At 41.3% G+C, this 27,144-nt stretch overlaps 1 protein-coding gene across 1 annotated transcript in view; it reads right to left on the bottom strand.

Moving 5' to 3' along the window:
- Positions 1-238: 238 nt before the first annotated feature.
- tmem94 (transmembrane protein 94) overlaps positions 239-27,144 on the bottom strand; it is a 51,142-nt gene continuing 24,236 nt past the window's right edge. The window contains exons 11-32 of the mRNA XM_008289362.1: positions 25,275-25,331; positions 21,631-21,735; positions 19,372-19,545; positions 18,161-18,382; positions 17,232-17,544; positions 16,621-16,794; positions 16,319-16,421; positions 15,989-16,197; positions 15,711-15,892; positions 14,940-15,072; positions 13,616-13,731; positions 11,756-11,855; positions 11,315-11,423; positions 9,687-9,876; positions 9,527-9,604; positions 6,927-7,012; positions 6,755-6,836; positions 5,948-6,111; positions 5,651-5,745; positions 5,471-5,564; positions 4,008-4,178; positions 239-3,716 (exon numbers count right to left, since the gene is read on the bottom strand). Of these exons, the coding sequence (XP_008287584.1) occupies positions 3,644-3,716; positions 4,008-4,178; positions 5,471-5,564; positions 5,651-5,745; positions 5,948-6,111; positions 6,755-6,836; positions 6,927-7,012; positions 9,527-9,604; positions 9,687-9,876; positions 11,315-11,423; positions 11,756-11,855; positions 13,616-13,731; positions 14,940-15,072; positions 15,711-15,892; positions 15,989-16,197; positions 16,319-16,421; positions 16,621-16,794; positions 17,232-17,544; positions 18,161-18,382; positions 19,372-19,545; positions 21,631-21,735; positions 25,275-25,331 (3,030 nt within the window). The 3' untranslated portion in view covers positions 239-3,643. The remainder of the gene's footprint in view (positions 3,717-4,007; positions 4,179-5,470; positions 5,565-5,650; positions 5,746-5,947; positions 6,112-6,754; positions 6,837-6,926; positions 7,013-9,526; positions 9,605-9,686; positions 9,877-11,314; positions 11,424-11,755; positions 11,856-13,615; positions 13,732-14,939; positions 15,073-15,710; positions 15,893-15,988; positions 16,198-16,318; positions 16,422-16,620; positions 16,795-17,231; positions 17,545-18,160; positions 18,383-19,371; positions 19,546-21,630; positions 21,736-25,274; positions 25,332-27,144) is intronic.

Below are 27,144 nucleotides of genomic sequence, written 5' to 3'. Positions count from 1 at the left end.
TACAGACACACTGTTCTTTGCAAGCACGTGAAAGTGTTGGAAAACACAGGTTTAAAACAGCTGTCAGGTAAATGTAGTGGCGTAGAAAGTACGATGTCTCACTCTGAAAGGTAATGAAGTAGAAGAAGAAAGTAGAAAATTACTTAATTCTTCAAGCACAAGTACCTTAAAGTTGTACTAAAGTACAGCAGTTGAGTAAATGCACTTAATTTCCAGAATTATTTTTCTGGCACAATACTTGTATAAATAAAAGAGCATATTTATTAACATGACAATCAATACACAAAACTGTCAAAAGTCCTGAACATACAGACTTTAAAAAGTACAAAATTTCCATTTGTTTGTCGTGTGAACAACTACACCATTGTCCATGAGCCCACACCCTGAACCTGCAAACCAAGCGTGTGCGTGACAGTAACTGAACCAGAGGCCTGCTGACACACAGTATGAAGTCCATGCTGACTGAGTTCATTTGTGCTGTGAACCGAACAGTAGAACTATAGAGAATGTGTACATTGATCAAGACAGAGCATTCACAGGATCGTATTCATGCAGCATAGTCTATACATTTGTCATGATAGAAAAGAGCAAAGTATAAAACAGGGCAATCCAAACAAAATGCAATCGTGTATATTTTCTTGTTGCATTGTATTGTTTGTCTTAAATCCATTCTCAGTAGTTTCATGCCGACTACTTTGTCCATCCACAAGTGATCACTACTACTTTAGTGCCATACAACCAGTAAATTAGACTGTGCTTTTGCACATCATTACTTTGACCCACTCACATACACCCCCACCTTAAATGGAACCTGAAGTAGCCTTTTTAGCTATGGAATAACTACAGACAGGCACATGTGTAAAAAGAAAGCACAGGTTGAGCAGGGCTGCAGCCAGGATTTTAGATGCTGAGGTCATAAATCAAGCCCCCACTGCTGACACACAAAAAAATACATAAATAAATGTGTTTATATTTAGTTTTAAAGCCTTCTCCACATCATGAGAAACAGATGGGGAAATGCTGATTTCCTTTTATTTATTTATTGTTGGCCTAAAAGCAGTCAGATTTAAACACACTTACTGTGAAGTCAGCATGTAAAGTATCTCCCAAGAGTCAGTGTTTAACTACAGAATAAAAGGATTAACAAAACGTACAAAAACAGAATGAAAATGATAAAACCTCAAAATTCCCAGATAAATGACAAGACCTCAGCGTCATCAATGGTAGCTACAGCCCTGATGTGAAACCCCAGATGCCATGTTTGATGCAGTCTTAGATTAGGAGACACCACAAGTGGACAGGAAATAAGGCTGGATTACCAACACGACTCACAACTTTTGGGGCAACTGTTTGTGTTCATCTGACTGACTGCAAATCGGTTTAGAAATAGTGGATAAATCCTCTGTCACAATTGCTTCTTACAGTGAAGAATATTTGAAAAATATATGAATACCTGTGACATGTAATATGTAAATGTTAAGGATGAAAAAAGAAAATATTTCATTTTTATATATATGGGTGTAATACATCTTCCTGAAAATAATTTGTGAAATTGATTACTTCGGGTCTCTAGGCCTCCAAGCAGGGTAGTGTGGCCCTGACAAGAAAGACAGAATGACTTTCCTTGTCCTGATGTGAAAAAGTAGGTATTTAGTTCTGAAATAGTGCACTGCCAGTGTACAGCTGCAATCTTTAAAAAAAGCATTCATCTGCAATAATGACAGCACAACACACAAGGCTGGTCTGACTGATCATCAATGATACAGACATCTGCTGCTGCACACAAACCACATTAATCAACAGGTCTGACAGTAAATGTAGAGATAGCCACAGATTAGCTGGAAAACTCAAAGAGGTTTATGAGTGACACCTCTAGGATAGGTTGGTCAGCCAAGCAGGTCAAATATGAAATCTGGGGTAATCTTAACAAATCTGTTGAAGAACTCGACTCAATCATTCAATCTTTTCTACTTGAAACAGTATCCTGAGCTCCTATCTGTTGAGATTTAGACAGATGAAAGAAGCACAAAGGCTAAGAAGGAAGGCAACTGAATGATATAAAGCACCTTTCAGAAGATCCTGTTATGTTAGCAAACCAGAAGGAGGTTTCTTCCTAGGAGATGAGTAAGCCCAACACTTGGGAAAGGACTTGCTAAGACGACTGGAGATGCGTGCGTACAAAATGATCCAATTTAATTCTTCGTTCCTTATTGTTTTGCTGTAGGTCTGACTCAGGCTTAGCTCAGGAATTGAGTTATAACAAAGAGCATTTATTGTAAAATAAAATATTGAGCTTGGTCTGACAGGCTACCATACTGAAGAGTAAAGTGTGGCTTGGGGTGAATTACAGAAAGGAACAGAAAGAGCGCTCAGAAAAGCTTCTGTCACATTTTTTTCAGAGGTAGTTTTAACACCCTGTCCTGTGTTACATATGGAACCACAATATGTGCAACGTTAGATGAAAAGAGAGAACATTAGCAAATAAAAAATGTCCTGTTTATTGCCTAACATTACCTGTCATACCTTTCGGCCACCTTCCTATCTTACATCAGCAAGCTGAACAACTGCTACCAGATTTCGAGTCCTGTTAGGTAGAGCAAGTAACTGTCAGTCAGCCAACTATTTATTTCTGAGGAACATCTTTATGATCAACAGCGAAGGTAATGCTGACTTAGCTAATGTGAATGGCTGCTGTTTCTTCATTTTGATACTGAGTAATGAACCCTGCCGAGCAAGTCAGGAAGCATATGCAGCCTTTTTAAGCTCGTGGAAAACAAAGACATGCTAGACACTCTAGCTAAAAGGAGCTAATCGACTCAATGTGATAGGCTGCAAGTTCAAGCGAAGCAGGGTGCCATCATTAAAAGACATTTTAACTCTGTTATTATGAAAATGTCAAAGCTATTTTCAGATGTCTAACAGTAAGACAGTTTAAGTGCTTCTTAAGCTGTTTCACAAATGAATGCTGTATCTACACATATTTCAGGATTATTGCACACTTTGGGGTTCCATAGTTACACAGTGCCTTTTTCTTTTCAGCCCTATGTGTTTCCCTTTAAAGAAGACACATTGACATTATGTTTAAATGAGTCAACGTTGGACTGGTTAGATTATATGTCACAATTCAATCATGTCTTTGGATGAAATGAAAATTAACTTCACATCAAAATAAGTTGAAAGTGAAGCAGTATTTTGTGGACTGTTTGGTACCTGGGGCAATCCTGGAGATGAGAGAAACCATGCACAATTTTCTCAGTGGTGAAGAACTGCATTGACGAGTGAGGAAGCAATCAATCTCTTTAGAAACATTCCTCATGCCTGTAAAACTGAAACCAGTCAACAAGTAGTTGCCTATTTTGGCTCTTTTTCTATTCAGTGGAAATGAATGCTTTGGAATCTTCCTTTTCCCCGCCCTTCACATAACTGATGGACAGCTTTAAGAAAATACACCCTGGTGCGTAAACACGAGCCCGCACTGGAACATCTGCTGGACATTTGCTCCGTCTCATAGTTACAGCGCAGGAGGGCTGAGGTGGTGACAGTTGGTACGACAGCGTGTGCACCCAGCCCTTTCACGGTTTCCTGAAGGGCCCCGACTAGTTCCCAGTATTGCCAAGACACCAACTTCCTTAGAGGGAATTCCTCAGAACGGAGAGTTCATCCCAAGCTTTGTTTCAAACTGCAGCTTCTGTCTCTTCTGGTAACGAACTCGCACGCTGTAATGAAAAGGATAAAATAAGAGCTCATGATTAAAACAGAGATGCAGTCTTCTGGGTTTTTCCAGCTTCACAATACGTCCCTGCTCTGCAGAAGATGAGAGAAAATCAAGGACTGATCTGACCTGTAAATAATCCCACATTGCTCCCAGCTGCTTTCACTGCAATATCTGCTTGTGCCTCTCTCTATCATTTGCCCAGCATTGGCATGCTCATGGGTTATGTCCATTTAAAATATTCCTCTCTTTCATCACTACTAGTCCATCCAGAACAGCTTTCTTTGTTTCATACCGAATTTCGTGCAGCTTCACCACTTCATTGACCACCATCACCAGTAAAGGGGACAGAGAGACCAGCAGCCAGGCTTCCAGCGGGATGTTTCCCAGGGTAAAGTTCAGGAGACTGTCCTGATTGCGCCATAACTGAAAATCCACGGTGGCCTGTACAATCTGGCTGAGCAGTCTGGTGAGAACAGAGTAAGAGTTAACAGTAACAAACAACAGGAAAGCTCCAACAGTAAGGCAGTTAACTTTAGAATAAACTGGGGATGTCACGATACCAGAATCTGATCGTCAGTGCCCATGCCAATGAAATTTTATGAGTCGCTATACCACAACATCAGATAAAACAATGCAAGGTTTGTCCTTGCTCAGAGTCTGCGTTTGGAGGGGACGATGCGCGGCAGTATAATCGGAGAAAAGAGTGACACAAAATGTGCACAGGAAATGACAGACTTATAGCAGAAGTCTGCATACGTCAAGTCAGACTACAGTGGCATCAGCATTTCTACTGCAGTGCCCAGCTGTCTGATACATGGAAAAAATGCAAATAATAAAATGTCATGGAGTATTAAATACATGACAAAATATAAGCATTACAAAAAACGTGGCATATAGCCTTCAAAAATCCATCCATCCATCATCTATACACCGCTTAATCCTCATTAGGGTCACGGGGGGGCTGGAGTCTATCCCAGCCGACTTAGGGCGAAGGCAGGGGACACCCTGGACAGGTCGCCAGTCTATCACAGGGCTACATTTAGAGACAGACAACCAAGCACACTCACATTCACACCTACGGACAATTTAGAATCACCAATTAACCTCGGCATGTTTTTGGACTGTGTGGGAGGAAGCTGGAGAACCCGGAGAGAACCCATGCTGCACGGGGAGAACATGCAAACTCCACGCAGAAAGATCCCGGTGTCCCCACCGGGACGCGAACCGGCAACCTTCTTGCTGCGAGGCAACAGTGCTACCAACTGCGCCACCCTGCAGCCCAAAAATATATATTTTAATTCAAATATAAAATATTTAAAATAAGCATATTCAGGACTGCAAAAAAAGACAGAAGGGGGACTTTGCTAGATCACAGAGGCTCCCATAGGAATGACTGGATCTCTGGCAAATGTACACTATGAAACCACACTATCAAAGTACAATTAAGTACGATAACATACTATGCATCCTTTGATCAGTGGATTAAATCTGTCACAGAAGTGCTAAATAAACCTGTTGTAGGTACAATATCTACAGCAAGACTGCCGTTATCCATCAAGTGTAAACACTGCCTCAGCCTATGAGTGCAGACCATTTAAACAGCTGCGTCTTTCTGTTTGGGAAGCAGCTGCTAACAGCTGCGAGGCATCTATGTTGATTTCAATGATATCAGAGATAAAGACAGGTGAACAGTAAATCTGTAGAGCATACAAAAGACCAACCGATAGTATCTATCCAAAGGACGTGACAACTTACACCACAGGTACAGTGAGACACCACCAGGTATTGCTGAACGGGCTCTTTCTCCACAGAGGCTGGGAACGGTGGACATAGCTGAGAGAGATCACCACTGAAACGAGACAAAACAATGACAGGCTTGATTTTCAGAACAAAGCATGGGAATCTGATTTCTCTTTATGCTGAACAAGTGCCCACCTGTGTGTAAGACGAGGAACCCTGCCATGACCTTCTGAGTGAGCAGCAGGCCATTAGAAAGCTCATTAAACCATTGAAGAGCCTCATCTGAAGAACTGCATTCACACAGAAGAAGTATTAATGAAACATGAAATCTGGCTTTTCCCCTCTATTTCTCTTATCAGTGAGAGCACTATCCTGCTGTCATTTTGCCAACAACATCCTGGTCAAACTAACAGTGATAGGTTGCAATTACTGTCCCAAATAACCCTATGAATGGACCAGCTGGTGGACTGTTGCAGGCAGAGCTCGTTATACCTGGTTGTAAATATGCAGCTACAGGTGACAGTGGTGTTGTCAGTGAAGGTCAAGTTAGTGCCTTGGGGGCAGACGGCGTGGAGGGTGAACCCAAAGGCCAACAGGTAGGCACACACAGTCACACCAAACTTTAGCAGGAAACAGCCAAGGAAGTAGTTCTGAGTCTGGTCAAAGACAGCAACATGAGAACAGTCAGGCTCATCAAAACTAGAGGCAGTTTTTGTCAAAATTTTAAAAAAGATGCAGTGATGACACAAACTTATTATTTACTTACTACCAATGACATTGTTGTACTGTGCATTCAGATGCTTCCTAAGTACACCTCCTGTGCAATATCACGTAAGTATCAAATGACTGAAAATTCAAACACCTCAGTAATTGCAGTACTTCTAAACTGACAAGTGTTTCCTCTTTAAAAAACAAATTCTTTTGAAAATACAGGCCCCACATTAGAAACTCAGTGCAGCAACGGTGAATGGACCAGGGATCACTAAAGTTAACTAAGTACACTTGTGATTTCCAACTAGTCTAAATGAATGAACATGGTTATAAAATGATAGCAGAACCTTCTCAGTTTTGGACCTATGAGCTGTGTCTATATGCATGTCTGCATCAGGACTCCACATGGAATAGAACCAACCAATCGAATTGTGAAACTTCACAAATCAGGTAAAACAAAACAAACAAAAAAAAACACAAAAAGAGTTTTCTAACACTACGTAGTGTGTGCAGTGTATTACACTGTTTAAATAAGTATATTTCGTATGATATGATCCTGTAACAGCTCCTGCAATTCTGAGACCCTACCTTCCTTGGGATTGCATCCAGGTTCTTCCCTGTGGCAACTGTCATAACAGAACAGTCAGGTGGCTTCCCCAACAGTGACACACTGCCAACACAATACAAACCCACATACAATCAAACTCCAAAATGGACAGTATGAATTTCTGCATTTCCAGTTTGTACAGTATGTGTGTACCTTAGTAGAGGGCAGCTGAAGCAGGACACCCAAAGGATGTCAGTGGTATTCATGGGAGGAGGAAGCTGAGCTAGACAGGCTAAGAACTGCACACAAACATCAGAGGCACTTTAGTTAGTTAATGTCATGAATGTCTCTATGTTGCAGAAAATAGGACAGCGTAATAGGCAACGTCTGAGATGTGTCCGAAAAGTTTCAGGACTGGTGTCACGAAAGATATATTTCAAACCCAAACTACAAACTAGGAGTTTTCCCCTTTAGACGATCAATCAACACGTCTACAAAGAGATCCTGCGGCATTTGCTTCGTGCAGTGCGCAAGAAGAGGTGAGAGTTGTGGCAGGACAAGTGGTGGCTGCTTCACCATGACAACGCGCCTACTCACAATGCCCTGAGCATCCGACAGTTCCTGGCTGAGAAAAACATCGTCGTGCTGGAGCAACCTCCCTACTCACTGACCTGGCTCCATGGGATTTTTTCCTCTTGGGGGTCATCAAGGGGACCCTTTTGAAAACGTGGATGACATCAACATGGCTGTGATGACGGAGCTGAGGAGGATCCTGGAAGAATCCTTCTAAGAGTGCATGGCGGCGTGGCAGAGAAGGCTAGAAAAGTGCCTTAGACTCCAGAGGGATTACTTCGAAGGGGAAAACTTGTAGTTGGGTTTGTAGTTTGGATTTGAAAAACAGTCGTGACTCAATTATCCAACACTAAATGTAAAACCTTTTTTCATGTCGGATAGCAAGGCTTCGGTTTGTCAAAACAGAGGTCGAGATACAAAGAGGGATTGATGCTTGAAGGGCAATTTGTTAATATTTATTGTTTATAGTTAGCATAATAACTAGTATATTATTAGATCACTACGCATTGCTGATTTCACGCCTGATTGACTGGTGCACTTGTGTACGGGCCGGTCGGTTGACACAGAAGGTAAATACATTCAGACAGCAGGTCGAAGTGCCCCAAATCTGATTTTGTTTTTTTCTCTAATGCGCCTTGTATCTGGTCTTTTCATGACAGTCTGAACAACACAGATCCAATTAATGATGAATATCTGAACCACTTCCATCCCGGGGGTGCGCTCCTATGGGGTGGAAGTGGCCAGAACGCACAGGCAGTACTTGGCTGCTAATGCCAGTTTAGTTAGTGGTCACAGTTCTGTTTCCACCATCGGTGGTGGCGGCAGCGGAGGAGCGGCAGTTACGCTCCATCGCTACCATCTGTGTTTACTTCCGTAAACACTGAGCAGGTTCGCTGTGTGTGAGGTCGTTGTGTCCTCTTCTGCGCATATGGGACACTTTTGGGGTCGTATGAAGTTTACACAGCGAATCACATACGAAATGTGAACGAACGCGCAAAAAAATCGGATTTCACAAAAAATTTTCAAATTGAGCATCAAGTCCTGCAGTCGGATTATTAAGTCAGATAATACGCCGTTATCCTTATTTGTGACATAAAATGTCATGTCAGAGTCGGAATCCAAGGCTGTCGATATGATCAGGCTATTCTTTTCATTTTTCCTAAAAACCTGTTGGATAGCAAGGTTTTCGGATTGTCATGGGTCGGATTTTCAAGTCCCGAATGTATAGCTTTTGTGTCACCAGTCCTGAAACTTCTCTGAAACACCTTGTAGACAGCCATAAATTCAGAGCTTATGAAGTCTCCTTTCTCACCTGGATGATGACCAGACTCNCTTTCATATGAACAGGTGAAACTCACTTTTGCTTTGTTCTGTTCTGAGAAATTGAGTTTTGGTCATGGGTGTGAATACTTTTGCAACCCACTGTAACTAGTATATTGTTAGAGCACTACGCATTGCTGATTTCACGCCTGATTGACTGGTGCACTTGTGTACGGGCCGGTCGGTTGATATCAAAGGTAAATACATTCAGACAGCAGGTCGAAGTGCCCCAAATCTGATTTTGTTTTTTTCTCTAATGCGCCTTGTAACTGGTCTTTTCATGACAGTCTGAACAACACAGATCCAATTAACGATGAATATCCCCCATCCCAGGGGTGCGCTCCGATGGGGTGGAAGTGGTGGGAACGCACAGGCAGTACTTGGCTGCTGATGCCAGTTTAGTTAGCGGTTACAGTTCTGCTTCCACCATCAGTGGTGGCGGCGGCGGCGGGGGAGTGGCAGTTACGCTCCACCGATACCATCTGTGTTTACTTCCGCAAAAACTGAGCAGGTTCGCTGCGTGTGAGGCCGTTGTGTCCTCTTCTGCGCATGTGGGACACTTTTGGGGTCGTATGAAGTTCATACGAAATGCGAACGAACTCGCAAAGAAATCGGCTTTTACAAAAAATTCTGAATTGAGCTTTAAGTCCTGCAGTCGGATTGTTAAGTAAGATAATACGACGTTATCCTTATTTGTGACATAAAATGTCATGTCGGAGTTGGAATCCAAGGCTGTCGATATGATAAGGCTATTCTTTTCATTTTTCCTAAAAACCTGTCGGATAGCAAGGTTTTCGGATTGTCATGGGTTGGATTTTCAAGTCCCGAATGCATAGCTTTTGTATCACCAGTCCTGAAACTTCTCTGAAACACCTTGTAGACAGCCATAAGTTCAGAGCTTATGAAGTTTCCTCTCTCACCTGGATGATGACCAGACTCAGTTGACACTGCAGCAGGAAGAGAAAGCACTTGCGGATTCCGTAGGTTGTGTGTCGTGCCTGGAACACAATCACACAAAGACAGATCAAGAAAAGTAGCGTCTCTCTTGCACTTTGTGTATGAGTGCCTTGTGCACCTAACCTGCTCTATGAGCTTGACTATGCTGACGCTCTCTCCTTGGTGGAAGGTGACAGAGCAGCCCATACTGTTGAGCTGTCCGGACAGTCTCAGAGGAGACAGTCCCTCAGCATCTCCATTAAATCCTCCTCCGGTGGCGTAGCCAAAAGTCTCCCATGAACACTGAGATGGGTACAGAGGGTCCAAAGCAATGCTGTGAACCCAAGAGATTGAAAATTTACATTTGGGCCAATTAGGATTATTCTGTTGTTACTGCCTCTTCAGGAAGTATTCAGATCCCTTCAGTTTTTCCATACTTCCATACATGCATTAAACTTAAAAAACAAAACAAAAACATTGTTATTCATGAAAGTACTCAGAACCTTAATATAGTACCTTGCAGAGGTAGAAATTATTAGGGAAAAAACACCTAAAATAAACAGTAGCTTACGCCCGCATCTTACAGTCGACGAGTCAAAGTGACTGCTGGGATCACCTCACTGACCAAAGCTCCTCTTGCTGGGTTACTCAATTTGGCCAGAATGCCAACTCTAGAGGAAATTTTGGTAGGTTTGTACTTCCATATCACAATGATGGATGCCACTGTGTTCCTGATAACAGCTTTAGAAATGGTTTTACACATATTACCCTAATCTATGCCTCACAACACTTTCATTATGAAGACCTACAGAGAGTATCTTGGACTTGGTTTTTGTCCTGACATGGATTGCCAATTGTGGGACCTTATATAGCTTACAAGTATGAACTTGAATAAGCTGCCCAACACATCCAGCTGTCCACAGGGGCACTCTACTTATGCATAAGAAGTGACTTGAACTCAAGTAAAGAAAACAGAAGACAACTGACCACAATGTGGAGTCTGAATACATTTGTGAATGACAGATTTCAGTTTAGAATTTTAATAACTTAAATCACAACTTTACAAAAAAAAAGCTTTCTCTTTGTCATTAAAATGCAAGTTTTATTTTGGATTAAAATTTTATTCGAAACACAGTAAAGGGTTCAAAAAGTAAAGGAGTCTGAATGCTGTCTGTAGTAGGTGCATATAGAAAATATGAAGCAGTTTGTGTGATTACATTATTATATGATAAGTTAATACTCGGGTGAGTACATCCAAGTTCCAAAAATTCATTTTCTCACCTACCTCTGCTACAATCCAGGCTTACAGATAGTCTTTGTGTACTTAATGCAGGAAAATAGAAGAATACATTAGCATGCCTGAAGTTGTTTTGGTTCGTATTCCAACGCATATAGCTCATGTAAAAACACGAGTCAATACACCACCACCTTTAAAAGTGTTATCTGTGCTTTTTCTTCAGACTGTTGCAACAGGAGATACTAAATATGAATAATATTATAAAAACAACAGCAAATATGAACCATGAATTTAGCGGTGGACAACAGACAGCAACAGCATCATTGTTTCTGTTGCTACTGTTTGAGGAGACACCACTAGAGGCAACTTTTAATAATTCTTTCTCACAACATTAGGGATCAAAATTTGTACTGCTAATGTTTGGTGATAAAAACTAAATTACTATTGAAGTTACAAAACAACACTGGTCAAACCCAAATTATAATTATTGTAATTTACAAATCAAAAACATGTTTAGGGCTTATTATCTGTATACCTGAGGTCACTCTGTACGAACAGGCGACTATTGCGGAAATTAGCAGAGCTTCCCAGACAGCAGGTCACCTCCTTGTTCTCCTGCATGATCTTCATCATCTCACACATGGCTGCCAAGAAAAAAAACACTGTGATTGTCAATTTCACTCCTAAATACAGTTGAAACTAGAACTTTACACACACTGCATAAAAAGACATATAACCTTTTATTCTCACCATCTGACATTAAATCAGACTAAACTTTTCCTGTTTTAGGTCAGTTAGGATTACTGACATGTGCTGAAAGGCTACTCAGAGAGGAAGAAGACCAATTTTTGACTGGTACTGTATGAATTATTGCTTGTTTGTTATTTTTGCTTAGAAGTCTGCTTTACTCCTGAGTGGCAGATAAAGACAGGACATCTTAACTAAAGTATATAAAAAACACATAACAAAAACTCACTGTCAGGGGTGCAGTCAGTGAAGAGTGGCACCAAGAGAGGCACATTATCAATATTCTTCAAATGAGGACGAACCTGGTGGATCCCACGAGGTAACTTGGCCTGGAATACAGCAGGAGGAGCAGCATAACAGGAACCGTAAAAATTCAATGACAACATACAGTCAGAGCCATAAATATTTGGACACTGGCACAATTTTCAACATTTCAGCTCTGTACACCCCCAACAATTGATTTGAAATGAAAAAATCAAGATGTACTTTAAAATGCAGACTTTCAGCTTTAGTTTGAGGGTACAGTCGTGACTCGATAAACCGACCCTTAAAAAAATGCAAAAACCTTGCTATCAGACAGGTTTTTAGGAAAAACGAACAGAACCCATGAAAAATAGCCTTTAACATACCAACAGCCTTGGATTTCGACTTCGACATGACATCTTATGTCACAAATAAGGATAACAGCGTATTATCTGACTTAATCCGACAGATTGGCGACATTCATGCTGCAGGACTTAATGCTTAATTCAGATTTTTTTTGTGAAATCTAATTTTTTGCGAGTTCGTTCACATTTCCAATTAAATGTGACTTACATGTGATCTCCTGTGTGAACTTCATACGACCCAAAAGTGTTCCACATGCACAGAAGAGGACACAACGACCTCACACGCAGCGAGCACGCTCAGTGCTTGCAGAAGTAAACACGGATGGTAACATGGAGCGTATCTTGCCCGCCACTCCCCTGCCGCCGCCACCAATGGTGGAAACAGAACCGTGATCAGTAACTAAACTGGCATCAGCAGTCAGGTACTGCCTGTGCGTTCCGGCCACTTCCACCCTGGAGGAGTGCTCCGACAGGATGGAATTGGCCGTAATGTGCACAATCGCATCGGTCATTTAGACGTGAAATCCAGCGATGCGTAGTGTTCTAACAATACACTAGTTATTATAACAACTATAAACAATAAATATCAACAACAAATTACCCTTCATCAATCCCTCCTTGTATCTCGACGTCCGTCTTGACAATCTGACAGTCTTGCTATCAGACATAGTCATGACTGTATTAACAGTGCCATGAAAACGTACTTGCCCCCTTCTCAAATTCTTTTTTTTTTTTTTCTTTCCAATTTCCCCCACTTAAATGTTTAGGACAATCAAACAAATTTAAACATCAGACAAAGATAACCAAAACAAACACAAAATGCAGTTTTTAAATGATGATTCAATGTTTTAAGGGAAAAAAGCTGCAAACCTACCTGGCCCTGTGTGAGAAAGTAATTGTCCCCCTCGTTAAATCATGAATTAACTGTGGCTAATCACATTTTTTGGAAAGTTGAGTTCAATTTCACTGACCACATCCAAGCCTGTTTACCTCCAGACCTGTTCAATCAAGAAATCACTTAAATAATCACTTTTTTCCGTAGAGATGTCAGGGTGCATATTGGCTTGCTTCATTTTGAGAGTTGACCTCACCAGATTCCAAACGCAAATACCACGCTTAAAAAAACTCTAAACCTTTCATCCGCTCTTTGTAAATGAAATAATGAGGGAATAACACAGTTCCATGTGTTCCATGGCCAGGTGTGGCTGGATTTGAACTCCACTGTGGTGGTGTACAGAACCGAAATGCTGAAAACTATGTCAATGTCCAAATATTTATGGACCTGACTGTATTCATACTAAATTAAATTACTGTAAGTTCCACATAAATATTTATGAGCAGTACAGAAAATGATCTAGTTAAAAGTCCAGACAGAAGCAATACATCATTTTAAAGCAAAAGACTGAAAAATCTGGGTACACACACTTCTTCACATTCTTCCTCCACTGTAGTGAGAGGAGAGCAGTAGCTTCTTTATTTACCCTGTTGCAGTCCTCCAGAAAGCTGGGCACATCGCTGTCTGTGGGCTGGAAACTGGCCAGATCCGAGTGGGCTTCCTCCTCTGGCAGCAGCGGACCTTCTGCTTCATCCCGAGAATCTATGTTAGACAAGAGACAAGAACAACTTCCACATTGTAAAATTTTTCCTAAGAGTTTCGGTAAAAATCAACTAGATTTCTCTTTCTGGTTCTTAAAGACATTTTTCCTCTCATTCAAGAGCGTTCCTTAGTTCGTATCAATTCAAGGTGCAATATGCATGAACGTAAACGTAGATTATGATCACAGCAACAGCTATCTGCTATGTAACATATTTGCATTCATAAACACAACAAAAGCGACTGTTCACACCACACTGGAAAAGTGCAGTTCAGGGTTCAGCCAGGGCCACAAAAATTCCAAAGAATTTGAAGTAGTTTACCAATGTTATTTACCTAATTTTTGTGCACTAGTTTCATTTTAGCTCAGCATGATAGTCCCTTTTGGTAATTTGAGGCTCCACTCTGCTTCTCTGCTGCTACCTTATGTGTCTGTTTCTAGAGTCGGGGCAAAGGCAAGCTATGGATTGACTGGGTTTACTCTTTGACGGACCAGAGCGGACCTGTGTATAGAAGCTGACACAAATGGAGCTGAGCAGATACACGCAGAGAAAATGAGAGACAGGTGAGCTGAAGACAATGTTACTCGAGCTAACAACACGCTACAACCATGTATTTTACAATACAAGCATGGGCTAGTGGTTGTGGATGGATTATTTTTGTGTTGGCGCTTGTGTAAACAACCTTACTGGTTATAAATGAAAGGGAAGGGAGGGGGAAGTGAGGCTGCTGTGCCCATTTGTTTTGCTCTCTGACACATGTTGGTGGTTCTGAATGACAGATAACCTTTAAGACGAGTGCAGCACAGTCATAATTATATCTAAATGACAATTACAACAGTGCAGTTTGAGTTTGCACAGAGTAACACTACCATTCTCTCTTTTTCACTGAGGATGCATCTTCTTTCTTCTTCTTTTGGAGCAATTTTTACTGGAAATGGATAAAGTGAGTTGGGGCTTGGTGCTTCGATTCTGTATCAACATTCAGTTAGTTTGCTACCAAGTGATGCAGAAAAATGAGGAGGAAATCCATGGCAAGATGACAGAAGTGCATTGCATTAAAAGATTAAACCTTCTGTAGACCTTCATGAATAGAAAAAAGGAACTGTTGAATTTAAATGCAAAGTTTCTACTCCTAAATCGAAGGTACAATAACAACCACTCTACAACAATAAAATGAACAATAACCTAAGATTGTACAAGCACAGGTACCTTGGTTCAGGTCTTCGTGCAGTGAGCCCTGGCTGGGGCTGGATGGTGCTCCGTCACAGGGACTGTCTCCGTTTGGAGTCAGAGAGATGTGACAGTTCCAGCCTGTCTCTAAACCCATCTTCTCTGCAAACACCTGTGCAGGCACAAAAACTACACACATCAGCATGAGTTCTTTTAACCAGTATTCCCCACAGACACTTTTCTGTTGGAATACAGTAGCATACTGTATTATACTATACTGTATATAGCAGTATACTGAACTTGACATTGTGTACACATTTTCACATTGCACCTTTTATATTATAATTTATGCATTTTTCTGCTCCAATATGTACTACTGCTGCTGCTGCTGCTAGCATGACAGAAGATTGATTTACAATCAATTCATTTCTTCCTCCAATTTTACCACCAGAACATTTTGTTGTTATACAAATGTACCGCGCAGCAAGACATCAGTTTTTTTTTTACACCATGCCTGAAAAAATGTCAGTTTCTCAATGCGATCACATTTTTTAAGTAGTACTATGTTGTATATGGAATGGGATGTGAGCATTTTAACTACGATACATGGCTCTACTACTAATTCTGTACAAACTATACTAAATTAGCTTTCATCTTTATTACATTCACTACTAAAATGACAGCAATAATTACAAGCAGGTGTGCCTGCTTTTTCACCTACTGTGGCGTAAAATCAACTGCATACTGGGAAATTCACATTAAATAGATAAACTAGCTTTCAAATGTTCATATACGCTTGTATGTGTTCACCTTGCTGCGGAGTTCATCCTCCATGGAAAAGTAAACAAAGCGGATGCAAGCAGTGACCAGGGCATCAATGAGACGGACTGTGTCCAACCTTGCCTGGAACTGGGATGACACCATGCCCATGAAGATCTGCCCGCTCAGGGCCTGAACACAGTCCTCACGCTCTACACCCTCACCTATACCCTCTGCAGGCAGACCAGGGAAACACAGGATGAGAAACAATAAAAGTACTACAGTATTATTGCATTATAACTTTTTATCCCTCTGTTATGAATATGTACCGTCTGAGCTCCAGCTGTTCCTGCATGAGTTGTGTTTAATAGGGGTGGTGGAGGGCAGCTCCACCCCAGAGAAGAGGCAGGGACCTGGGGCCAGCTCCACACACTTTCCATTCAGTTGGCAGGACAGAGATACTTGCATGGGTTTGTAGGCAAAGGCTGAGCAGTAACCTGACAGACAGGCACGCTGGTAGAAGTCCAGAACCTTTTTTCTGTTACACGTGAACAGAATGTTGAAATAAAAAAGGTTTAAATGGAAGAATTTCACCTGTAATGACAGAGGTACTTTGATACTAATGATGTAAAACAAGATAAAAAGGGTTTGATAGATACCTGTCTGAACCTGAGAGGGGGTAGATATCAGTTCCATCCCAGAAGTCAGTGCAGGCCTCCAGGATAAGATCGGCTGAACCATGTGATAACATCTGGACATTATCTACAACAGCGTGAAGAACATTAGTAAGCATCAAAAACAAAAAAATTGTCCTTGAATATTTGGGCAAAGAGAGAAGATAGGGAGATGGGACCACATAGAGCAAAATGCATAAGATAGGTATAATAATGTAGTTAAAAACTGGAAAGGAAGACAAAATAGAAAGGAAAGACAAACTGACGGAATCAGTGTGCCAACTCACTGGAAGAAGAGTCTCGTACGAACAGGGAGATGAGGTGGGAGATGGGAGGCTGGCGTTTGGTGAAATAATGCAGGCGCCGAGAGGTGAACTCCTTGGTTTTCTCTCCCGTTGGTAGCTGGTATAGAGCCAAGTGGTTCTCCTGTTTAAACAGCTCCCTCGCACCCGGAGTGAACCCTGACACAGAGACACACAGACAAACACACAAAAACTGTTAAACCTTCACCTTACTATGTTCAGTCCAGGGAGATGCCTGGTGAAATTCTCTCATTCCAATGTATCGGTATCATCAACACAACAACTTGTGGTCTTACTTTTTCTTAAAACCACGTCAGGAGTAGATCGTTGCTCTCTAGGCTCAGACCTTCGTTTTATTTAAGGACTTTCTTCAGGGCTAGAACTTCGTCTGTATTATAAGCTGTGACATGAGTCAGTCAGGCTTTTGTCTGAAGAAAACTTCGAGGTGGAAATTAAAGTGCCAGGCAAAATAAGATCTGTCTGACTGCTGTCCTCATATGACCTAAAAGTCTAAACTAGGAGGCGAACCAGGCCACTGAATAAAAACAGCAGCTTTAAACCAAAAAGGTATAGAATTGCCATCAGTCCACACTCACCTATGAGCCTGGAGAGCTCACAGAGCCCCCAGGGGACGTATACGGGCAACACCGTGCCATGGCTCTCCTGCAAAGCCAAGTTGGACAGGTGGTCAGAGAAGCGGCAGAGCAGCTGGGTGACGCTGGCATTGCATAGGTTCAGCATGATGTTGAGGCCCAGAGGCTTGAGGGAGGGCAGGTGGCACTGCCAGGAAAGGTCATCGAACTGGATGCTGGCTGGGTTCTGCTGGTCCTGCGAGAGGCTCAGCATCTCCAGGTGGTAGTCACACACAAAGTCCTCAGCCTCTGCTTCTGGGCAGCCCATCGCAAACTCCTGGAGACAAATGACAAACATCACAGCACAGTCTGTGAAGTCAATATCATTTCAAGGGACCTTTAGACTTTATGACAACAATATTTTAAATACATTATTTTAATTTACACTGTGCTTCTTCTAAGTCTGTGTCAGACCCTATCTATTTGAGGTCATCAGAGTGTACAATAAATGTGTGGTAAAACATAGCTGCGACACTTATGTTTTAAAGATGCAGCACTGCCAGGTTTTCCTTTTTGTCAGTCATTTTTTGCTCATTTACCCTCTGCCATGTTGGTTGTTTTTGATTTTCCAAACTGTATTCATAATGTGCTGCTTAGTGTATTCTGCATCATCTTATGTTGTACTCTAATTGCTTTCTATGGAGACATGGCACACAGCAGCAGTCCCATTGTGAGAATTCAAACACAATATTCTGTCTCTGTGTAAAGCAGCATGTCTTTGGTTACCACAGCTCAGGGACTTTGGTATAATATAGATTTTACCACATTTCTATCATGACTGTCAACTTGCATATCAACAACCCAAAACCCCACATTGTAAAGAGGTCTTTAGACAACATTTTCCCATCTTACATCACTACTACATAGGCCTGAGTTGTCTTTCCAGTTCTTACCTGTGTCTGCTCGTCCTCGCCTCCCTCTGTGTCGTGGCTGAAGCTCACATTGGATCCAGAGTGGTGTTTGATGCGAGTGTGTGCAGGCTGGCAGGAGCGCCGAAGTCGGAGTGTGTCAGACGAACGAGCTGTGTCATGTGACGTCTCGCTGGGCTCGGGTCCCTCCCCCAGCTGGGCGGAGGACTCTGCTGGTAGACAGAGCAGAGCCTCTGCCTCCTGAGCCTGTACAGCAGGTACAATAGTCAGGACTGGATGCAACACTGTGAATTATCAGGTGATGAATAACTGAGTTTTAGTTAGCCATGGGCAGTTTCTAGCCAAAAAATGCCAATACATCAAGCTTAGTTGTTTTGCTGTCTTCCCTGAAAATACTCCTTCCAAGCTTTAAAATGACTTAATGTAATTTTGTGGATTCCTAAATACACAAGATGATCCCTGCGTCTATCTCATAGACTGTATAAAAGATGGACGTAGCAACCGGCCCTGAAAAATGAAGCCAACCCGGAAGTGTCAAAAACCTACATCCGCTAGCTGCTGGCTCCAAAAAGCCCTGGCTCCCATAGACTTGAATTGGAAAAGAAGTGATCACAGATCACGAAATACTGCATTCCTACAGCTCAGGATTTTTTTCTTATTAGTTTTCATAGTCAAATTCAGAGATTGGGTGGCCAATCTGAAAATACATCAATACAGAATTTTTAAAAAATCGTCAAAATTTTGCGGGGCAAGGGGCGTGGCTGGCTTGATTGACAGTCGGCAGCGACCATACAGACGAAGCGAGCAGAAGGCGGTAAATGTGGACGGGCAGAGAGGGCCCGCCTCTCAATCCGTCTGACCAATCGCTGCTCCTATGGCTCCGCCCCCCTGACGATTTTTGCATCACGGGCTCCAAAAATCCAAGATGTCAACCAGGAAGTAGCAAAACCCTGGCTTCATTTTCTCACTGCAGAAACCAACGGGTGACGTCATGGTAGCTACGTCCATCTTTTGTACAGTCTATGGTCTATCTCCACCCACCCTCCTTGCTCACCTGTAGAACGAGCACACCAACTCACCTATGACACTGCTCAAACCAGAAAAACTAGTTGTAATGTTGGTGTGATTTAGCTATGCATGTCAGATCAGCCAGAAACCGTTCTAAAGAAAAATAATGATACAGAAAGCGCTGTTGAGCCTAAAAATGACTTAAGAGAACACACACAGATATTTACCTCATCCCTATCATCATCCGTCTCCATTCGGCAGTAGGAGTTGACAGACAGGTCGTCTCTGAGATCATCCTGGCTGTTATGAGGGGGTTCCACTCGTCCACTAAAGAACAGCACAGTCTCCGGACTGGGGTTAGGCCACGACAAGATACCTTGCTTGTCCACACAACATAGGACCTACACATGCAAAGAGGATTAGAGCCTACACACACCAACTAGTATATAAAATGGTTTTTAAGTACATGGCTACAGGTCACATACACTGTATAAAAAGACACAACCTTTTTTTGTCACTGTCTGACATTAAATTACATTTTCTACAGGATTGAGATCAGGGGTTTGTGATGGCCACTCCAAAACACTGACTTTGCTGTCCTGAAACCTCTTTATTACTAATCTGGTAGTATCCTTAGGTTTCATTTGTCTACAACAATTTCTACAATTTATTAATTTAGCAGACGCTTTTATCCAAAGCGACGTACATCTGAGAGCACATACAACACAAGTAGAATCTAGTCAAGAGAAAACAATCTAGATAAGTGCCATAGAACAAATTCAAGTGTGATAATGTTTGAAGACCTATTTCACCCAGGTTTTAACTTCCTGGCTGATGTCCTGAGATGTTGCTTCAATATTTCCACATAATGTTCTGTCCTCATGATGCCATCTGTTTTGTGACGTGCACCAGTCCCTCCTGCAGCAAACCACCCCCACAACATGATTCTGCCACCCCCCTACTTCACAGCTGGGATGGTGTTCTCAAGCGTCCACCTTTTTCCTACAAATGCAACGATGGTCATCGTGGAAGCTGGTAAGACAGTGTCATTATCCACAGTAAAACCAGTCCTGTACCGACATGTGCTGAAAGGCTACTCAGAGAGGAAGATGAAATTACTCCAAAAGAAACATAAAAATAACAGATTACAGTTTGCAAATGCACACAGAGATAAAGACCCTCATTTCTGGAGATATGTCCTGTGGTCTGATGAAACTAAAACTGAACTGTTTGGCCATAATGGCCATTGTTACATCTGGAGGAAAAAGGGGGAAGCTTGCAAGCCTGAGAACAACATCCCAACTTATTATTCTGGCATTTCGCAGATAGAAATAATTTTGGTAATCCTGACCTAAAACAGGAAAAGTTTAGTCTGATTTAATGTCTGACAGTGAAAAAAAATAGACCACTCTTGTTTTCTTCAATTTCCTGTTCATTTCAGTGCCTGCTGGTACAACAAAGGGTGCATTTGTTTGGACAAATATAATAACTATAAAAATAGCTCATAAAAGTTTAATTTAAGAGCTGATATCTAGCCATTTTCCATGATTTTCTTGATGATAACCAAAATCACTTAAGTTCTTGCATCAATAGCTATGCCATTGTGCTGCCAAAAACAGGGCTTTTAGGCATTCCATGTTTTCTTTTCTGTCTGTTTTAGTCACATGATACACACAGGAGTTAGTACTTGATCGCACAATCATTGTTTTTGATGACTGTAGCTGTGCGTCTTGGCATGCTCTCCACCAGCTTCTGACATTGTTCTGCTGTCACAGCAGCCCATTTCTGTTGAACAAATTCTAACAAATTTGCTTTGTTTTTTGGCTTGTGGTTCTCCATTTTGCCTTTGATGATTTTCCACAGATTTTCAATTCAATTTAGATCTGGTGATGAGCAGGCCAAGGCATGGTTCCAATGTTCTGGTTCTCCATCCAGACTTTAACTGACCTTGCCGTGTGGCAAGGGGCATTGTCTTGTTGGAACATCCAAGCATTCGAGGCAGGAAAGAGTTTTCCAGCTGATTGGAAGAAGACTTCATCAGCGAAAGGCTTTCCTCTGCCTTTGGTTGATAAAGGGCTTCTTCTGTGCCCTGTGTGACTTCAGACCAGCTTCAAGAAGTCAGTTTCCAACTGTCCTTGCCGAACAAGTCACATTTCTCGACAGTGCCCACTACTCATTTCTAAGGTCTCTGGAGGTCTGACGACAATTCCTGACACAGGAACAGATGAGTGCACGGTCATCTCGTGGGGTAGAAAGACGTTTCCTGCAGCGACCAGCTAGTGGTTTGGTAGTATTGTATTGTTCAGGTAATATACCTTTAGTGGTAGGAAGGCATTAAAATGAACAAGAAATTGAAGAAAATAAGGGTGGTCTAATTGTTTTTTCCACGCACGCATGCACACACGCTTATCCCATCTACTATAAATAGCAGAAGTACTCAGCAAACACAGATTTTTCCCAAAAAAGTTCAGGTCTACAGTCCTTACAGTGACAGATCCCAGTGTGTGTAAAAGGCTGGAAGTATAGCAGAGTGTCTGAGATTCTCCCTTTAGGACGCCGACCAGGTGTCTCCACACACAGCGCAGCATCTCCTGCATATGTGAACACACACACACACACACACAAACACACACACACACACACATATACTTTTAAGTTGAAGAACTGCTTACTGTTACATAGTGGAAAAAGAATGAAGACATAAAATGAATACATAAAAACATGATTTAAAAGTATGAATCATCCAAGTCAAAAAGAATATTACACAACTATCCACATGGGCAATATGTAAAAAAAACAAAAAAACAAAAAAAAAAACGCTTTCTGTAACAAGGAAGAAGCAAAAACCTGTCTAAAAAGCCCAAGCCAGCTCTACGATTCTAAAGTTACAGTCCTAATGAGCTTTGTGACTGGGCAACAAAGAAAGGACAAAGCTTCTATACTATAAAGCAAGAAGGTGAAGAACAATGCACGTTGCAGTAAGCACATTCATGCAGATTGTATTCTGTTTAGATGGAATCCATGATGGCTTCTTCAGCAGGAGACGAACCAAAAACTATCACAGTGTTTTCAGAGAAACATTCTTCAACGTTCTGATCAAACAAACTGCTCTCCTTGTCTCCTGTCTTTGTTCTGCAGCCTCCAGCTGGCAAAATGACGAACATGATTTCAAAAATAATTGTTTTCAAGGTCAGTTGAACAAAGCCGTTGCAAGGGTTTATGGATGCTACAGTAGCATAGAAACACTTGTGCATGCATGAATCCAGTAATTCACTGTCTGATAGGTGAATCCATCAGTTTTGTTGAGGATGAAATATTTCAACTATCATACTCAATCATGACTATGTGATAGCTTGCAGGTCATATTAGCATTTCAGAGCTTTAATAGCAAGAGATGAGCTGAAAAAGCACACAAACAGCAGTGCTTCTGGGCGTATGTAGAGGGGTGCTTAATGCCTGTACGTATTCCTGGACATTACCATTGTATCTGACAGCATATGTCCAGTGTCAATTCAGCATTAATACAGGTATAAAGTAAATGTGTGGAAGTTGGCTGACTCTTAGTCGCGACCTTTCCCTGTAGCACCACCAGCGGGCTGACATATTTTTTGAAAAAGCTGTTTTGTGGGTCAGATGAGCCTCAAGATTGAGCCTTGAGCGAACGGTCTATATTTCAACCAAATAACTGTAAAACTACTGACATTCCCATCAGCTTCTGCCACACTTTGGGATAATCAACAAGTGCCAGCATGCTAACATGGTAAAATAAGACTGAGCTTATATTAAGGCCTTACCCAACTTCAAATTTTGACAGTCCCATCACATTTTTAATGTTTTTTTTGAATAAATTGTAGGGCAATCAGAATATCCATTGACTTGATTTTTTGGTGGTGACTTTAACCACACTAACAGTCAAATTTCTGAGTCATATAAGCATAACTTTGAGCATTTAAAAATCAATAAAACAAAGCTGCATATGATGGACAAATATGAGTTAAGCCCTATTTGAACTGCCAACAAATTGTGTCAGACCACAATATGAATTTACTGGAATAATGACAAAGGTAGCACACATGCGCTGCTGTTTAAAACAAGTTACAAAAGCGTATCTTTTCACTTAAAACATTAAAAAACAACATGGAAACCAATTAACATTTCACAGTGTACACTGTAAAAAAAAACTGCTATGATGTTACACGCTTCAAGCGGTTTGCCATGTTTGATGACCTCTTCTGAGCAAGCCTAGTTCATCAACCAGTGCACTCCAGGTTTCAGCTTCTCTAATCAGTTAACTGTCAGCGCATGCTGTCAAGTTCTGTATTTTGCTTTTTTTCATGCATCTTGCCCTGCTAGAATTTGAAAAATGTGTACTCATGATTCCCCTTATGATCAATAGCTCATTTAATTACTATGCCTGTGCATTTTTGCAAGCTTCTACTTGTTTTCTCTGGTTGTTATAAGACACACTGACTAAAATTAAAAAATATTCAACTTAGTTGACAGAAGAGTCTCTGACATATGATTTGACTTCCAACACTTATTAACATTATACCTGCAAAGATTAGCATGCCATTGTTATTTATAGACATATATACAGGTAGTCACCACATACCAGGCAACAGATATACATCTGTATACATCTATAAACTTAAAATGTTTGTGAGATACTGAAAATGCTATATTAATTTTCATCACGTGTCTGTATGGTTTATTGGGTGAAGTATCCTAAATGTAAAGCATATAAGCATTTGAGTAGAACGACTATGTAGTGGCTTTGTGAGTGGAAATGTAAACGCTAAAGAATTTAATTTATAGCTTTAGTTTGTCTTGTGATTACTTTAATAGTAATTTGCACAACAACCTCTCCATAGGCATATCCTGGCTACACTAACAGATTTTAGAAATAATCTGATAAAAAAAAATCATAACCACTTTTGAAAATATTGTGACAGTCTTTAATTTTACAGAACCATTTATTATGAATATATACTGACCAGTGATTTGTACTGGATAGAATGCATACACATGTGAGTGCATAGAGCCTCATGCATAAAGTTCTCATGAAGTCTTATGCTCTCCCTGCAACGGCTCTGACAACCACTGTATGTTAAGAGGTAATGCAACAAGCAGTAGTCAGGTGCTAAATGTGAATGCTCACAGACAGGCCTGCAAAAATTAAGACCACATTTTATTCAAACCTAAAGGATCAAAAATAGGAGTCTTTCAATATTTTGAAAGCCAAATTGTCCTTAAAAGATTGAACCTTTATTTGATGCCTTCCATTTCCGATATGGAAAGGACACAAGGAGAGGAAACCTAACAGAATTATCAGCACAGAACCATATTTGGGCTGATTTCCAGTCATGCAGTGCAGACAGACAAGCAGAAGTGTAAGGGCAGGCACAGATTCAAGTGACAGTCCCTCTCACAATCACCTTTTTTTTTTTTTATATTTCACACTTGCTATGATTTTATGTGGAGCTGGACTGCTGATTTGCTTTGTTTTCCTTTGAGTACCTTGCCCAGCAACATAAAGGACAATGATTGGGTTTGGTTAGGAACTGTTAGAGGTGGTGGGAACAGAAGCTGCATCTGTGAGGTGCGAAAATGGAATTAAAGAGGGACTACTGACTGTTGCGAGAACACGTCAAAGATGACTGGAGGCATCTGAGTGTAAACTTACATCCAGAGGTGCTCCATCAAGATGTGTTGACTGATAATCCAAAGATGAAGAGTGACCAAAACCAAAGAGTCAAACCAGAGAGAACAGCATGTCGTGCAGGAGGAATAATAATAACTTTTAAAAAGCAGAAAGCAAAGCAAAGCCAAGTGCTTGTATTAAAGCAAAGAAATGAGGGACTGGACACATGGAAAATCAGAGAGGTGGTCTGAATCAGAAGATGTCCATGAAGACTTCCATGGTGAAGAAATCAAAGATGTCACTGGGGCTGTAGGTGGGGGGGTGGAGGTGGGAAGATAGCGAGAGCTGTGTATAGGAGTTCTGCAGGGGGAATTGCAAAGGGACGAGAACAGCGAGTGAAGACAGGTGGGTTCAGGAGGAGTCGGGAACCAAGCAAGAGGAGGGAGGGAGAAGGGTGGGGTTTTGGAGCGAGACAGCGAGAGGTTATACCTGGGAGGAAACCACTTCGGTGTAGCTGCTTAGAGTGTCCTCAGAGAACTTAGCAAGCTGGGGCAAGAGAAAAGTCTAGTTAAAACAGAGGGCGGCCCTCGCTGCATTTCCTCCGTGTATATGTGCACACATGTGAATGTGTGTGTTAGGGGTTGACTCATTTAGTCACCATCAATATTTCTGAACTAATAGTGCCAATAGCCAGTAGTGGGAAATCCTCTCAAACCATGCATAGTAAAGTCTACAAGCATTTAGACACCAGCAACGTTTTGTTATTTTACATTTGTACAGAAACCCAAAGCATTTAAACACACAAAACACTGTAAAAACTACACTCGGTGACATCAGGTCAAGGTACTTAAGTGACGGCTTTCACCTTTAATTGGAGGGTGTTCACATCCATATTGACTGAACTGTGGTGGAGTGGCGGCCTGTGTAATTCACAGCCCCTAATTACAGAGCACTGCACTGGTTGGCATCACATTCAAAGACTAACCTTGGGCTACAATGAATGAAGACCGTTTGCAGACTGCTCACAAAGTGGCCTCTGAAGCCTCTGATTTTTTCTTAAGTCAAACTACCAGAATAAAGGAAATAACTACTTTGTATCAAACGGGGCTTCCACTTCAGAGTCTTGATCGATGTGGTTTTTATTTGCCAGTACCAGCAGGCAGTAACTTTATCTGTTATATAGTCTGTAGAACATATCCATATCACAAATCTTGATAAAATACTTGAAGTTTCACAGTGTTGTTCTGGGTTGAGAAACTAGAGAAACAACTACCCCAAAAGAAAAGCTCACTGTCTTGTTTTGTCACAATCCTATGCTGCATGTGTAGCCACTGAAAGGATACATTCCATGGCACATCACTTTCATGTACAAAGATCCGTTTTGTCATCATGGTTAGTACTACCCAGCCTGTACAACTCTTGTGTCATGTCCTCACTAGCTCTGAGAGATAACCTTGATAGCGCCATCAGGCTTGGACTACTAATATATAAAAGAAATTCTGCTTTATAAACCGAAGGGAACGTATTTGAAGGACATTACAGGTTTACTACTACTACAGGTTCACTAGGAGTGTAACAGTCAAAATAAAAAATCCCGTTTTGGTGTGTACCTCAGTTTTGAGGTCTGAGTTTGGTACGTTTTGGTACAGCAAAAAAAAAGACATACATGACAAAAGTAGTTTGTGTTTGTTTTAAAAGGCTAAGACCTGCCTGCTGGCTGAAATGCAGAACAAATTTTGAATGCAGCTTTTGTTCTTAACATGAATATGCTTACATATCCACTGCTATAAAATCGCCAGGACGATTATTATCACTTAGGCCCCTGAATCGTTTGCAGGAGGCCTCTTCGACATACAACCAGCTACAGGCCCGACTGCAGTTGAACAATGCTGCCACATAGCTTTCGTCTGATCCACCTGTCTTTGTCCATGTTATTGCAGTTAATTGAGAAACTGCAGTGTTCCTAAACAGCAGGCTTTAATGATAGTAAAGGCTAGTTGGTTTGCATTCACCATACCTATGAGGGGGGAAACATGGCATTTCAAACTGAATAAAGATACATTTCTACATGTACAGTAGCTGTATTCATTTGGTACGTATGTGTGCCAAACTGAATGGCCCATAACAAAAATTTTCATAGGATTTGCAGTGGTTCTAATAAAAGACGCATTATTTTCTATCAGGACATCTCAGTCGCAGCCGCGACCATATTTTAAAAAAAATAAATCTGTCTCTTGATGTTTGATTTATACTCCTGCATTAAATAAACACATAGGCTACGCTACAGCCTATGCTGTTGTGAGCCTTTATGCTGGTGCGCTGGTGTGTCACTCTACAATTACACTGCCATAGCACAAGT

Source organism: Stegastes partitus, unplaced genomic scaffold (assembly GCF_000690725.1).
Source record: "Stegastes partitus isolate 25-593 unplaced genomic scaffold, Stegastes_partitus-1.0.2 Scaffold609, whole genome shotgun sequence".
Classification (NCBI taxonomy): Eukaryota; Metazoa; Chordata; class Actinopteri; family Pomacentridae; genus Stegastes; species Stegastes partitus.
This window is presented reverse-complemented; position numbering and strand designations above follow the sequence as displayed.